Source organism: Ammospiza caudacuta, chromosome 6 (genome assembly GCF_027887145.1).
Source record: "Ammospiza caudacuta isolate bAmmCau1 chromosome 6, bAmmCau1.pri, whole genome shotgun sequence".
Classification (NCBI taxonomy): domain Eukaryota; kingdom Metazoa; phylum Chordata; class Aves; order Passeriformes; family Passerellidae; genus Ammospiza; species Ammospiza caudacuta.
In genome coordinates this window covers 9,097,366-9,113,484 of record NC_080598.1, presented here as the reverse complement: position 1 = coordinate 9,113,484, position 16,119 = coordinate 9,097,366, and the positions used below count along the sequence as shown (strand labels likewise).

The window sequence follows — 16,119 nt, the reverse complement described above, 5'->3', positions numbered from 1 at the left end:
GAAACTGAATCCCAAAGGACAAAGGCAGTCTCATTTTAACTCCACTTTGCTTACCCTTGTTTGCTTAAGTTTTTCACAGAAAGGAGTGGCTTTGGAAATGGAGTCAGTTGCCAAATGGACAGTAATACCAGTCTAGAAAAAGAAGAAATCAACACACAAGCAAAGTGACTAATCAATTAAGTAAAGATGAGTTGGGTGGAAGCAATTCACTTCCTATTCCAAAGCTGTCTGCTATGTGTTTGTGTAAACAAAGTCTGTTTGTCCTTTTGATCTGAAACAGAGGTTGTTTCAATGAATTAAGTGGGTACCTGTTGATGTGTTTGATGCAGATATAACATTAAAATAAAATTCTTTACAATTCAGAAAGTATGTTAACTTTTAAACCAAACTGTAGCATAGCTAGAAATACTGTGACAAGCAATTAACATATGTTCTTGACATATTTTTTTCAGTCTGAGCTTTTTTATGACGTTTTTTCCAACTAAGTGAGATTTGTTTTGTGTGATTTACAACGTATAACTCCCCAAAAATGAGAGGGAGATGTTAATCCAGAGTTCCATCGATTTTCCGAGTCATTATCATGGTGTCTGAAGAGAGAGGAAGTGCAGGCTATTTTATTGGGGTTTTAGAATGACAACACAGAAAATCAGAGCTGCTCCTTAAACAAATCCATATGTGATGGCTGAGGTTGCATCTGCTGGAACTTTTAAAACTAGAAGACATTTTTATCCAAAACATTTTTGTATAATCCTATATAAAGGGGGGAGCTGGGCAAAATGTGACTTAATGAGGGATGATAAGGGAAAATGAGGAGTGCATATTTCCTGGTTTTCAGGTGGAAAAAGACTTATTTTTACTTATTTTTACTTATTTTTAGGGTAATATAAGTTGGAAGGGGCTAATAAATTATCATCTGCCAAAATATACATTAATAGACTGCAAATAGATCACTTCAGTAGGGATGAATAATTAGTACCTGGAATTGGCTACATAATTTGCACTTTTTCAGATTTGTAGAGGTGAGGTTTAGTTTTAATCTCTTGGACGTGCACTCAGGCACATAAGTGACTCCTTTAAAGTCTAAAATAAGCTTTATTGTTTTATTGGACTAAAACATTTCTCTAAGAAGACACAAATTCTGTGACAAAAGGGGAATGAAAGCCCAGAGAGTGTAGTTGGAGGGAAGCTTTCCAGCTTTCCCACTGGAAGCTGATTTTCTTCCATATTCTGATGGGAATTATTCCTTGTGTGTAAGGGAGTCCCCTGTGTGTAACAGCACTACTGCCTTTTATAATCTTATGTTACAGTGTCTATAAACTTTTTAATATAGGACTGTATCTAAATAGAACCTGGCTGGTGATTAAATCAGATCATACTTCAGGATTTTGCTATAAGTTTTATGAGGAATTCTAGTGATGGAGTTGCATAATCTTTGCTAATGAGATATTTTTAATGTCTACATTTGGCTTGCAAGCAAATAATCAGGAGCCTGTCACAGACTCTGGTGCTTTCAGGTCACTGAATTCTCAGAGAAGCAGAAAAACTTCATGTAGCAATAAACAGCTACCTATAAATTTCTGAAAATTTGCATCCCCGTTTGAATGAATTTAGAAAACTTCTAATTTTGGCATTCACGTTGGTTATAAAATAAACCAATAAAATATAGAATGTGCTGTTTTATTATACCTCACTGGAATTTATTTTTCTGTTCTGCATGGAGAAACAACAGGGAGAAATTAGTAAAATCACCAACTGAATTCAAGGGTAGGCAAGGGAAAAGATATACTGGTATTTGGAGAAAAATTTTATTTTAATTAAATAAATTTTAATAAATTTATAATTATTATTATTAATATTATTTTAATATTATCAATAACATTTTAATAACTTTATTAATATTTAATTTAAATAAATTAATTAACATTTTATTTTAATTAAATAAAATAGACAGAAAACTCAGGTGCTTCCAAACCCAAATAAAATACTTCTGATGTACCTCATTGGATTATGTATTGGAATGTACTGTCAGCAAGACTTAATTGTTAAAATAAATGTAACTTCATTTTCTTAATTTTTTTTTCTTAAATTTTTCAGAGATAGAGGAAATTGTTTTGGTTGTTTGCCCTTCGCTACTCCTGTAAGGAAAAGCCAGTTTCAATTCAATATAAAACAGTGTCTTTACTAATATATTTTAAAAAAATATTCTTTAAGTATTAATGTTCCCTGACATATTTCTACTAAACCCATGAAGAACAGAAAGACTCTATGCTATAGGACTAGAAGAACATGTGGCATTTATTTACATAAAATATGAAAATCTTTAGTTTGAAATAACATCTCATTTTCTTACTTTTTTTTTTAATTTACTTTTAAAATGTGTAAGAGCCTGAATGAGAGATGTGGGACTCCAGCAGCTCTCCAAAATGCAGTTTATTGTATCTCCAAAATGTAATTTATTATATGTTACAGCAGTCCAGGGTGGTGGGTGACAGAGCTGTGCCCACAGCTGTCAGCTCCAGCTGCACCCTTGGTTTAGGTTACAGATGCATTCTATACTTTTCTTTTGGTTACATTGCATCTTTTGGTTACATTGCATTATAGACTTCCCTTTGCTGAGCATCTTAACACAGTAGAACCAATCTACACCTTAACTTTTAGCTCTAGCCTATCATAACTGCTGTAATTACCATATTCATGTCACTGTTCTCCAGTCACTAAAAGCCAGTACATTACAGTTTAAGCCAGAAGTTGTTTTTCAGTTTTCTTGCAGTGGAAAATTCTGAGACCTTTTTTCTACTTGCCACATTTGCTGACTTGTTTGTCTGTGCTGTCTTCCTGCTTGGTAAAAACATTTTCTTGTTTGGGGTGGGTTTATCCTTTGCTCTAAGCCATAAAATCCCCTTCTAACTAACACACCCTTTGCCTCCTTGGTTATCCAATAAGACTGGCTCAGCAATTCTGTTCTTCTATATCAAAACTTGCTTCCATCTCTATTCCTTCATCAGACTCTACAGTTAAAAGTCTCCCTGCCAAGCATCTGTGAGACTTCCTTGTCAAACTTTCATCCTTCCCAACAAAAATGCAAATAAAACCCACTCTACTATTTCCTTTCCTTTTATGTACTCCCGTCATATGTTTTTGGCTTTCAATTAAAGTAAGCAGGTTGTTACAGCAGTAGAAGTGTGATTTCTTTGTGAATGGCTGCCTCTGAAGAGTGTTTGTGCTTTCCCTGCTGTGTAATTGCAGATGCTGCACAACAAACACGTGATGGTTCGTGTGGGAGGAGGCTGGGAGACGTTTGCAGGTTACCTGCTGAAGCACGACCCATGCAGAATGCTTCAGATCTCCAGAGTGGATGGGAAAACATCCCCAGTCCAGAGCAAGTCTCCAAACATCAGGGACATGAATCCAGACAATTATCTGGTTGTTTCTGCCCATTACAAAACCAAGAAGGAAATTAAGTGAAATAAGCTTCTCATGTGAGTGGGACTTCATGTATGTAAGTCCAAATTATTCTCCTAAGTGTAGTGAATTTAGTTTATGCTTTAAAAGGACTTTGGAAAATTTAACACAGACTGGAAATGACACCCCATTTTGAAGATCTTTGAATTTAGAACTATTTATTTCTAGTACTGTATCTTCTATAGCAAATTACCCTTGATAGGCAAATTACTACAATCGGATAATAAATAGACATATCTTTTTAGCCAAATTATTACTCTTTATTATGTGAATGTATACTTAGAGCTACATAAAGGAGTGGATCCTGTTAATAGAAGAAAATACACAATGAAATATATTTGTACCAAATCTTATTACTTTGAATCCCTGACTGTTAGTCTAGTTGAAATATATAATGCAGGTGGAAATTGGGTACTTGGAGAAATTATTTGGTAATGTCTCTTGAAATGAAATAAAAATTGACTATTTGTATGTTTTGCAATCTTTTCTTAATTAGCAGAATATAATGGCTTATTGCATGCCAAACAACTTCTCAAAGCCATTACTTAAAAGAAAAAGCCCAAGAAACCCCTTCACACCATTTTACTATTTAAAGCTGGAGACAGTGCTGAGTGTTTGATCTATGTGTAGATCCTTTCTGGTTTTGACAAAGCTGCCCAATGTGGAAGCATTGTCATTGGTTGGTCATAGCAGGGATGTTCTGCAGCCATGAGGGGAGCAGTGACAGCTGCACAGCCTCAGACCCAAGGAGTCCCTCTGGAGTCACAAAACATGGCTCTCCTCTTGGATATGAACTTTTCCCCCCCCCTTCTTTTTAATGTTGTTGGTTATTGTTAAATGTGAAATATTCATTACCCTGTAAATAGAGCGATTCACATTCTCAAAAATCATTCACACACCTCTAATATAGCTAAAGGTGTATGTGGGCTTAGTTCATTATTTTGGCTACTTTTCTATGTTTATATTTGGTAATTTATGTGCCTTGTAACATCCTAGAAAAATCATTTTATAGGATTGTTTCACTGACTGTATAAATTTTTAAACGAAATAAAATTTTTAAAATACCCACACATTTTGAATCTCTTATTATTTGTGATCACTCGTCTCTACTTTGCTATTGTAAATCAAAGGCAACTTCGATGAAGGGAAGAGAATGATGAGGAGGATTCCATGGATACCAGAAGGCTGATTAATAATTTTATTATACTATACTATATACATTTCATCTAAGCTGAATCTGCCAATGCTCACCTGCTCACAGTGCCCAGAATCCCGTGGCTGTCACCCACAGTCCCCACACACACACCTGGCCCTGACAGGCCAAGGGAACAGAACACCATCCCTGTGGGTGAACAATCTCCATATTGCATTCGATTTGGCACAAACACAGGCACAGCAAGTGATGAGAATTGTGTTTTCCTTTCTCTGAGGTTCAGAGAATGTGAATCTCAGAAATCCTTGGGAAGAATTGTGCCTTGCTTTTCTCTATGAGGAGAAATGTGGCAGCACTTTGCTGCTACTGGCTGGATGCCTCCAATGCACAGCATTGCTTGCTGCCCTAGTAATGAGCTGCACAAAGGAGCAAACAGATAACACAAAAATACCCATATTTTTTTGAAAACTGATTTTTCTTCACAGAGAAAAAAATTCAAAAGCATCCTGTAAATATTTTTTTTTAGTCCTGACTAGTATTTTTCTCTATTTTCTGATGTTATTTTTTTTTAATGATCTGTTCCTGTGGTCTTTAACAGAAAAATGTCTGTGGGCTAGGAAGGATCAAGCCCATCTTTCATGTTCCATGCCTTATTAAGATCAGCACATTGTATCTCACTTCTGTGAAAAAGGCTTACCTCACCATCTAAAAATACCTGCTGAATACAAACAGCTCACAATTGCTTGGTGCAGCAGACAGAGCAGCACGACATCATTCCAAAGTTACAGCCTTTTATTCTTATTTTAAACTACTTTCTAGGGAGATTAAACACATATGCAGCAATAGATCTTTTGAAAAGCCATAGGAAGTCTCAGTTGTCATAGCAGTTGTCATATGTCCTCCTTAAGGGGGCAGAAAGCAGAACACAAGCAACATAATTTTATAAAAAATGTAGTATAGCAGGAAAAAAAATCATGATCTTAATATAAGCACTGAGAGATCTGTTTTCAAGTGGAAAGGGAAGGAAAAAAATCACTCGTGAAAATGTGAGATGTTTGTTTAGAAATAATGGCTAGGTTCTTAAACATAATTACCTAGATTTCACAGAATCATTGAGGTTGAAATGAGTTCCAAGATCTTCAAGTTCAATGTTTATTTCCATCATCCAATACTAAGTTTGTGTTGTTATTATGATGTTGGTTTTTTAAATATTGGAAGTTGCTTACATATTAATAAATCAGAGCAGATAATTACAAAAAAAGTTATTTGTAAATTTATTTTAATAGTAAACTTCAACAGTAAGTAAATCCAAACAGAGATTTTTAACTAAACATGAATCCCTTTATGTGCTTGGACTGTACCTGTCAAAATAGTCTCTTTTTTTTTTTTTTTTTTTTTTTTTGTTTTGCGGTACTCAAATGTCTTTAAAAAATCATATTAAAACACTTCCTGAATTTAACTTTGCCAGTTCTGGAATGGGAGACTATAGGATTTTATTTTAAAGTATTGCCAGCGCCACCTGATGTAAAACCATGCAGGTGGGACTTGCTGCTTTTGACTGCATTTATGTGGGTGTGAATAACAGAGGAGGAAACAAAAGCATCAATAAAATAAGCAACCAAAGAAATGCTGTAAGCTGGTTAGTCTGGAAGGGGGGGTTGGAGGTAAGTGTTACTAATCTGGTAATTATATTTTCATTGTGAATTAGGTCCTGTAGCAATGTAGGAATTGGAAAATTTGTTAGGAACCTATGGCTCAATTTATAAAGCTAAAGCTGAGCAGCAGAGTCTTGCTCAAAGGCATACAGCCCTTGTTGCAGTGACAGGGGCAGAACAAATGGAGGTCATTTTCCATGATGTAGTGATTTTAACTGTCTTGCTGAGTAAATTGGCTGAATGTGAATATTGGGGAGGCTGAAGTCCTAGAAACTTCCAGGGATAGGAGCCTTTTCTCAAAGTCCTTGCAGACCAAACCCCACGGGAGATGCCTGTGCATAAACTGTGCCTAATCTTAAAATGGATAAATGATGTAAAATTATTTACAAAACAAATTACTATTGTATAATGTCAAATATGACTCATCATGCTGGAAGCCATTCAGAACTAGTTTGGAAATGTAACTGTGATATCTGTTATTGCTCTTTATAGACAGTGCATCCTGTCCCCTTGCTATTCATACATTACCTGGAGATTTTTTAAGCAGGATTATTTACATCACTGATTGAGGATAGGGGTTTTCACATCTTTATTACAGGGATAATTGCTTCTTCCTTTTCAGTACCACCTTTTTGTCCAACAGCAATTTAGAGACAATATGGAAAATCTCTGGCAGCTATTTAAAGGATTGTTGGTGTGGATGAGTGAAATGACAAGGCAGTATATATGTGGGAAGGTACAGCAAGTTTCTTGTAACTGAAGACTCAATCCTGAATTTATTACACACATTTATTACATCACTTTAGATCTGGAAGATGAGCTGTTTGCCCCACCACAGAGTTACAGAAGTGTCTCCTAGAGATGCTGACAAGGGTTGGGTTCTTTTTGGGCTGACACGTTGTACTGCCTCGTTGGCAGCAGCCTGAGAGTACCTGACAAGGGAAGGAGGCACAGGGCTGCTGCTTTGCTCTGCCTCCTCCTTTCTGAGCCTGTGGTGTGTCAGCTGAGGTAAGGTGGAACACAGGTGGGAACACACTGCATTTTGGAGAGCCCCTGGAGTCCCCCACATCCCTCATTCAGGCTCTTAGTGACTGACCAGAGTCCAAGCCAGCTGACTGTGGTTGGCCATTAATTACAAACAACCCCATGAGACCAATCACAGATGCACCTGTTGCATTCCACAGCAGCAGATAACCATTGTTTGCATTGTGTTCCTGAGGCCTCTCAGCTTCTCGGGAGAAAAAGATCCTAGCAAAAGGATTTTTCATACAATTATGTCTGTGACACCAGACTCTGGAAAAACTGCTGGCACTGCTTGTGCCTGATGAGCTGCCTCTCAAGTACTTTGTCTTGTCACTGTGCCAAATCCACACGCTGAAGTCATCTGTGCTCCTCAGGGCCCACTGATGCTGCCCATCCTTGTGCACACACAGCTTCTGCATCTTCCCAAATCTCAGGAATTTCCTGCTACAAGCATGCGAGCATAACCTTGTATTTTAACCATATGGAGTGGCAAATTGTTTCACTTTGTTACTGCAACAAAGATGATGCTGTCACAGTCATGGAGAGTCAGCATTTCAAGTCCAGTTTACCAGCACTGGGCTTTGGCCTGCCAGTTTTTGAAATATAAGACTGTGCTTTGAGAAGATGAAGGGAAAAAAAGAGTTGTACTGATGTAAACAAAATACCAACCATCTAGATAATCTATGTGAAAAGGTGCATTTTAACAGCCTCTGAGGTGAAGTAAACATGCAGGATTGAGGGAAATAAGGACAAAACTCTTTTTGTGGTCCACATAAACCTACTGCTGCACTAAGCAATAAGAAAGACAGGAAAGACATCTACAAGGAGAGAGAAGCTCTCATCTAACGTGGCTCCCAGCCCTGCTGTTCAGTGGCACATGGCAGGTTGCTATCAGCTGTACACTACTGATCTGCAGTAGTTTCTGCTTTCTCTGTGAACTGAAACAAAACTTAAACCAACAATTATTTACTCAAGTAATTCCCACTCAGCTAAGCCTGGCCATTTGGGCAATTGGATATGTATGGTATAAGAACATCCTTTGAAACAGCTTTGTGGGTGATTTATAATCTAGAACCACACACACTCCCACATCCCCTGATGTGGTTCCTTAGCCATAGAATAAATCCAACATTCAAAACCAGGTCTCTTAAGAAGCACAGACAGCTCTGGCTTTCACATAAAGGATGCAGAGAGAGAAGAATGTGATGGTTTCTCTAGGTTTTTTCAATGCCTTTAAATGAAAGTGTTCATGGCACTAATGCAAGCAGAGGCTTGGATGACAAGAGACATGGTTGCAGTTTCAAAGGAACATATGACAGAAAATGAAGAGAAAAATGTTTGAAGTTTTAAATACCCCAAGTGACCAACAAAGTGCTGCTTAAGTGTCTTGTAGGACACCTACTCTGGTGCTAGACTGAAATTCTCATTTCAAATTAATGTCTGAGATACCTTTTTATAATCTGCATTTTCACTAGACTTTAAAAGAATTATTATGAACAGTTAATACACTGAAGAGAGCAATTGCAAAGGAAACTGAAGGCAGGCTTCAGCCAAGGATACAGCTTTTTTTCAGCCCAAACACCATTATGTTAATATCCAAATTCTCCCTTCTCACCTCAATTTGAAGGCTAAGCCAGGAAAACGTGTCAAGACTGCACTCTCAGGACAGCACTGGGCAGTACTGAGATGTGAAAGACAAAATACATAGTTCAAGGGGTGGTGAAAAGCCTCTCTATCTTGAGTAGGTCAGAAATGCAGCAATTGCAGTACTGAGCCCATGCACGATGTGCATAATGCTCTCTGGGGAAAAGAAAATGTTTTTGCACTCTAAGTAGCCCACCTAAATAGATAACACAAACTTTTGGAAATGAACTGGCAAAGTGATGACATAGTAACTGTTTTCCTGTTCGTTTTTCAAAATCCTGAGGTTAGCACTGCCCTCTTGTGGAAAGAAGTGAATACAACTACTAACAGGATTTTTAATGTTTTAACTCTCAGTATTCATTATAAATACTTACAGACTCAAAAGAAACCCACATGAGAAAACAAGAACAATTATTATACGCATAATAAAATGGCATTTTTGATCTAAGTACAGAGGATTTATAAAGGTTTCTGTTTCTTCTTTTACTAGTGACAAAATTATCCCATTTGTACGGACCTGCCATGACTCTACTTTTTCTCTTTTCAAAAAGGCACTAAATTCCTAAGCAGTGCAAGTCATTAGGAAACAGAAAAATGCTGTCATCCACATGTTCAAATACATACATAGGTGAAAAAACTTTCTACATGAGGACTTGGAGAAAAGCTTAACTGTGGAGCTTGAAATAAGCATCAAAACCAACAGGTGGGCACCTGAGCTTGCTCAGGTCAGTCATACACAGACAGACAGACAGACAGACATCAACTGACCAGACAGTACACACATTTTGGCTGACTACACATGAGGCCACTTCCAGCTGACAGGAAGTCTTGGCACGGAAGCAATAAAACATGCACGGAAAACAAACAAACGAAACTGGCAAAACCATAGTGTTCAGAATTAGTTCTTAAGTTTCTTTGTGACTGCTTCCACATCCATTGTCCCACAATGGCAAGGTACTGCTGAGTCTTCAGAGGTAAACAGCAAAAGCCACATGATGAGTAAGTGCCACCGGGCTGCAGAAACTGACAGTTACTGGCAGTAAACATCAAACATCTTCTCCTCACAAGTCCTGTGTTATCCAACCTGCCACTAAAGAAACAAACAAAACACACCACAGGTTTGTATGAAGGAAAACAAAGGAAAAAATCCCAAAGCAAACAAACACTGTAAAGTTGTCAAACTACCATAAATTCTCCATTCACCTTTAAATTCTCAATGAATCTTTTATCCCAGCAAGTGATGGCCATGCAGTGTATCAGTGGCAAATTACACAAACTCCTGCCTCCTGAATCATGTATGGTACTGAGGGCAAAGATGAAGGCTTATGAAGGCTGGGTTTCAATGATCAGACACATCTATTGTTTTGGAGAGGCTGTAATTCTTCACTAACTCTCTGCCTGTCCCTCTGAGGTAAAGTTCCCATTAGAATAGCAACATTAGTAATTTTATGCCAACGCTGGATGTTTCTTTTGTAATGAGAGACACACAACCCCCAGACCACTGCCCTACTTAGTTTAGTGCAAATGTTTTCTGTAAGCTCTGAAGGAAGAGAGACAATCTCAGCTGGCACTGAAAGGGACACTGGGTACAGGGCAGCACAGTGATGAGGGCCCCAGTGCTGAAACCTGTACAACTGATGCATCATTCGTGTAGAAACTGGGAAGAGGGGAGGGGGGAAAGCAGCTCTGCCATGGCTGCTGTGCTGCTGTCTTTCTGTCCTAGTGATAAAGTCTCACTAAGAACACTGCATGGCAATGACACATCCTTCCATTTCTATTCCATCTCCCTTCCTCTTGGTTTTTCCTCAAGTTATTCATTTTTCTACATGACAAAACAGATTTTCACAGTGAATATATGGCTAGTTGAATCACATTGTTTCTTTTTTAAACTTACTCTCAGTCCTCCTTCTCCTCCAGGACGTGAAGCTGCCATTCTTCTTTCTATTTCCTCCTGTTTCTTTTTCTTCTGCTCTACAGACTGCACATTCTTAATACCTCGAGAGGAAGCCTGGGAGAAAACACATTTGAGTAAGACCAAGTTAGTGATTTTTCTGGAGAGAAACCAAACTACAAGTGTTGCCAACACTGTTTTATGAACTGTGGTTTGCATGAAAAGCCTGAAGCACTTAGTGATGCTACTATTGCATCAAGGCTGCCCTTCCAGGAAATTTCCTCATTCTGAGAACTCTTGGTCCCACAGGTAAGTGAGGGTGGTTTTGTTTCCCTTTGTTATTACATCCAGGTGAAGATATTTAATCCTCAGATGCAGAACCAGAAGTCCACAAATTTTTAGTCTGTTTTTTTCACTATCAGAGCCTACTTTTACCCTCATGAACAGGGGAGGGAAAGACCTGTGTTAGTAGTGCTAGCCCAGGCTGTGAAGAAGTTAAACTTTTCAGCTGTGATCTCTGAGAAATACCCTGCATGACAGTCCACCCTTCACAGGGTGTGTGGGCAGCAGAATGAAAAATCTGTCCTGAACTGCATGCTCCATATCCTTGTGGAACTGTTCAATGACAATCTAGACTAGATGGCAGGAGCATCAGAATTACAGTTAACACCATGAACTAGAAAAAAATAAATTTTAAAAACTGATTCTTATCTAAGTTTAGGGTTATAATAACATTGCAGAACTCATACAGAAGATGCTAAAATCTATCAAGGCAAGCCAGGAACGTTCTCACCTGAATTTCAAGGTCCTGACAACAAGCTCAATTCTCAGTGGGGTACCAAGACAAATCTTACCAGCAAATAACAACATAACAACCCACTTAGCCCATATGTTCTCTGCCTCTTAGGAAACTGGCTTTCCAAGTGAGCCAGGTCCCCAAAGTGCCTGCAGCACCCCAAAAGGAAGCACAGCTCACATGATGTCAGGAGGGATAATGAGCAGCTGAGAAGCAGAGAAGGAAGGACATCTGATCTACTCTCTTGTCCCTTCATAAGGGTGAAACTAAGTATGGCTGCTTGCAAAACATCTCCATTATCCAACATTCAGAGACTAAAATAACCTCAAAGATAGTCCTGAAAAATCCTTTATCTCTTTGTCTTCCAGGAAAACAAAAAGCAACAGAGTGATATTTGCATTTTTCTTTGTCAGCATAATGGGTCCCACAAAGCTTCAAGGACATCCACAACCCTAATTGCTTCACTTCTCACTCCTCTCAGGAAAGCTTTTCAGCCAGTTAAGAGCTTGCTATTTCCTACAGTTATGCTTAAAAACCCATTTGTGGTTGAAAACAACATGTGGGTTGCTTTTAGTACATAGAATGACACAAAATCAAGGATTTCAGGAGTCTCATGCATCACTCAGCTGTTGCTCCAATTATTTACTAAACTCCCTTCAAACCAGGTCAACATTGTCCATGCACAATGGCCAATTCATAATTCAGTATGTAATGTCACTGACATTCACACAGATAGCAATCCTTTCTCTTCACAGTTCAGCTGTGCTCTCCAAGACACACCATCCCAAATCTACAATAACAGTATATGCTGTAAGTCTTTTTAGAGCTATGTAAGGAAAATAAACCAGGCTGGCTGTTCTGCTAGAACATTTGTATCCTACCTCTTCTAACTTTAAAGATATCTAAGCTTGGCAATCTTAAAAAGACAAAAGACTGAGTTAAGACTACATCTTTGCTGGAATGTGAGCTTACAAACATGTTCAAACTGTTGCCTTCTTGACAAAGAAGAATCTGCAAGTGCATGCAACTTGCAGTTTTAAGAAAAGTACAAGTGCAGTACCACTTGAAATTGCCACTGCAATTGTTTGAATACTTCTCTATCTCTTGTTTTCAAGTCTTAGAGCAAGGAAAAAATAATGTTGAAGTTGCTGTTCCAGTTCTTAGGTTGTTTTATAAACTACTGTAAAATATCTCCCGTCCAAACAAGCTCAGTTAATTTCCAATGGTCTTAGAGCACCTTCCTGTGAAATTCCTAACAGATACAAAAAAGGTACAAATGTACATTAATAATACCAGGAAAGTACTTAACAACAATTCCCACAAGCCAAACATAATACCCAGTGTCACCAGAGAAGCCACAGCCATTGTTCCCATAAACCAGTTATCTAAAAATAATTTCAACAAATGACATTTTATCAGATATTACCTCCATCTGCCTCTTTTCAGCAGCTTCTGCTAGTTGTCTTCTTTTTATTTCCTAGATAAAAATGTTAAAGACAGTGAAATTCTACTTCAATATAGTTTTTGCATTCTTTTTAAAGTCTTAATTTTTCAGTATGACTCAAATCCTGTGATACTAACTCCCACAAAATGACAACTTCAAGGTAATTAGCATCATCTTTCCCTGCACTGCCAGCCTGCAAGAACAAAGTGTTTTTAGTGACTAATATGCCAGAAGAGCTGACATATATACAGTCAAACCCCACCAGAAATCACTATTCAGCTCTTCTGCACCTTCACTCAAAAAACCCAGCCTGGGGTGAAATGGCACGGAGTGTATGAAACATCCTTTTAGAGTCTGGAAAGGGGAATGCTTGCTCTCCCAACAAAGGGGGCTCCCTTCCTTCTCTCCCGCTTTTCCTAGCCCGCACAGACACGGGCTAGGAAAAATGTCATGCAGTGGAGGGCAGTTAGAAGCGAGCATCGCTATCCACTGGGAAAAAAAAGCACAGCTTTTCCTATTTCTTTTAAAAGTGGGGCTCAGTTGGCCACAGTTACGCACTAACACGCCCCACGGGAACCCCCGGTCTGCTCAGAACCACGGTGCCCACGGGTGACCGTGGGGCAGGGCAGGGCAGCAGGAGGAGGTTCCGCCCGGTCCCCACAGAACCACAGTGCCCAGCATTGTGACCGTGGGGCAGGGCAGGGCAGCAGGAGGAGGTTCCGCCCGGTCCCCACAGAACCACGGTGCCCACGGGTGACCGTGGCGCAGAGCAGCACCAGGAGGAGGTTTCGGGGCCCAGGCCCGAGCTGCGGGGTGCCCCGGGTGTCCCGGCCCCAGAGCTCTCCGCAGCCCGGCCCGGGGGCCGAGGACCGGCTCCCTTTGCCAGGCACAGCCTCCCGGGGCACCGCAGCGGCCCCGCGGCCCGGCCTCCATGTCGGGGAGGGAGGGAAGGAATGAAGGAAGGTCACCGCCCCCGCGCTCCCCGCACCGCGGCCGCCCAGGCGGTGACAAACAGCGGGGAATGACAGGGCAGCCCCTCACTCACCGGGTCCGGCGTCTCCACCACGTCCTTGACGGGGTCCCCCATGCAGGGCAGGCACTGCCCCATGGCGAGCCCCGGCAGGCAGCGGCCCCGCGGAGGAAGCGGCGGCAGGGCCCGCCCCGGCCTGGGACCGGCGGGGGCGGAGGCTGGAACGGGGACGCGGGAGTGCCCCCGGTAGTGAATTCCGTGGAAGGTGTTCCATGGTGAATCCTGCCTGTGACGGCACGGGAGGACGGTGCCATGGGTATCGGGGCCCGCGGGCAGGCAGCATTGCCGTGCCGGGCCCGCCCGGGCTGCCCCAGCTCAGCTGTGAGGCCCGGACCTGTCTCGGCCGGGTGATCGAAGGTGGCGCTTTCTGGCTCTTCTGCTGTTTCTTCCAGTTTTTCTTAAGAGAAAAGGAAGAAACCTTCTCTTCCAGTTATTTATAGTAGACTCCGGCATTACCGTATTTCCTGAAATTGAGTGTTTCAATTTCCTGAAATTGAGTGAACTTGATTGATGTGTTTGGTGTGTACATCAATCCCCAAGTTATGCGAGGCGCATAAAATGTGTGAAAAACGCAAACCACTTGTTTTTAAAGTTTTAAAAGTTTAATAGTAATAAAATGGTTATAAAAATAATAATACAATTAGAGTGATAATAATTTGGACAATTTGGATTAGGACAATATGAGACAATAAAAACAAAGAGTTATGGACAGTCCGGGTACCTTTTTCTGGGCAAAATAAGCCCAAAAAAGGCCCCACGTTAGCAGAGGATTAACCCTTAAAAGCAACAGCCTGTTGCATATTCATACACCTCATACATGATGCATAAATTCCATTCCAACACAGGATTCTGTCTGGGCAGTGTCAGCTTCTTCCCCTGAATCCTGATGGCATGTTCAGGGCTGAGCAAGGTGGGAAGAAGTTCATTTCTTCTGATAATGGAGCAGTAAATTCTCTTTCTCTGAAATATTCAGGTGTCCTGTGGCTGCTATCTCAGTGCAAGTCCTTTCTTTAGAAAAAGGTATCTTACATAGCACAGTTTCTATTTTAACATTTTTTATAACCTAAAACTATATTTAACACAATACTTAAGAAAATTAATACAGCATCACTTTCTAACACAACATATATAATATTCATTTTAATATTTGCAAAAAGCCAATCATAAAATATGCATTTTTTCACAAATGTATTCTTAATAAAGGATCATGCAACATCTGCCAAGATTCTTGTCTACCTCAGTAATTTTGAACAAGGTTTATCTTTTTTGTTGTTCTCCTAGCATTTATTTCATGAGCTTGTGATGCCATACTTTGTTGTGAAGTACGAATTGAAGTTTTTGTATTTGTTCCATCCATCTGTAATCAGGCATAAAATCATGTGATGGTAGAATCATAGAGTGGGGTGGGTTGGAAGGGATCTTAATGATCCTTGTCTTGGTTTGAAAAGACAGATGTCCACTAAGGAAGGCAAGAATGTCTCTTAATGTAAAGGTAAAGTCCCTCCCTTCAAATTATTGTAATTTTGAAATGAGGGGCTTTCAGGCAAAGATAATTATGTTTAATGAGTTTTGAATACCTGATTTAAGAAAAAATATGTATTGAAAATGTCTGTGACCTCTCTGCAGGGTTTTGGGAGTGCGTTAGGAGATCTGAAAATTTGTTACCGATTAATTTTAACAGTTTAGTGATGCTGACATTTGTGCAAGACTACTACTGAGTTGTGCCATATTCTGACTTTTTAAAATGTTGTTTACTATCTGCCTCTTATCTTCTTGATATCCAGCAGGTGGTACTGTTGACACAAAAATATCCTGTATTTTCCAAATCGATAATCACACCTTCAATTTCTTGTTTTGGTTTGATATTACCAGCAGTTGTATTATTGCTATTGCATGTAAATCTGGAGAGAGAAGCCAGTTCTGGCTGATAGTTTATACCAGCGCTGGTGTTCAGGGCCCTGTGGCCCGGAGTGGCCGGCTGGGTGCTGAAATTCCACATTGTGCAGGATGCCTCCCAGACC

At 39.9% G+C, this 16,119-nt stretch overlaps 2 protein-coding genes across 2 annotated transcripts in view; one reads left to right on the top strand and one right to left on the bottom strand.

The window, feature by feature from the left end:
• GAS2 (growth arrest specific 2) overlaps window positions 1-4,401 on the top strand; it is a 75,085-nt gene extending 70,684 nt beyond the window's left edge. The window contains exon 8 of the mRNA XM_058807431.1: window positions 3,247-4,401. Within this exon, the coding sequence (XP_058663414.1) occupies window positions 3,247-3,465 (219 nt within the window). The 3' untranslated portion in view covers window positions 3,466-4,401. The remainder of the gene's footprint in view (window positions 1-3,246) is intronic.
• Window positions 4,402-6,231: 1,830 nt separating this feature from the next.
• Window positions 6,232-14,269, bottom strand: SVIP (small VCP interacting protein). The gene is made up of 4 exons (XM_058807158.1): window positions 14,114-14,269; window positions 13,051-13,101; window positions 10,832-10,945; window positions 6,232-10,027 (listed from the first exon to the last, which is right to left on the bottom strand). Exons 1-4 carry the CDS (start codon window positions 14,174-14,176, stop codon window positions 10,013-10,015), a joined length of 243 nt encoding a protein of 80 aa, XP_058663141.1. The 5' UTR covers window positions 14,177-14,269; the 3' UTR covers window positions 6,232-10,012.
• Between the last annotated feature and the right edge of the window lie 1,850 nt (window positions 14,270-16,119).

What these genes read in the sequence shown, in the direction of transcription:
- SVIP (XM_058807158.1), bottom strand. Translation starts at nt 14,176, where the DNA reads ATGGGGCAGTGCCTGCCCTGCATGGGGGACCCCGTCAAGGACGTGGTG. An exon ending in TGGTGGAGACGCCGGACCCG is followed by an intron (nt 13,102 to 14,113) that starts GTGAGTGAGGGG and finishes ATTTTTATCTAG; the next exon opens with GAAATAAAAAGAAGACAACT. An exon ending in CTGAAAAGAGGCAGATGGAG is followed by an intron (nt 10,946 to 13,050) that starts GTAATATCTGAT and finishes GTTTTCTCCCAG; the next exon opens with GCTTCCTCTCGAGGTATTAA.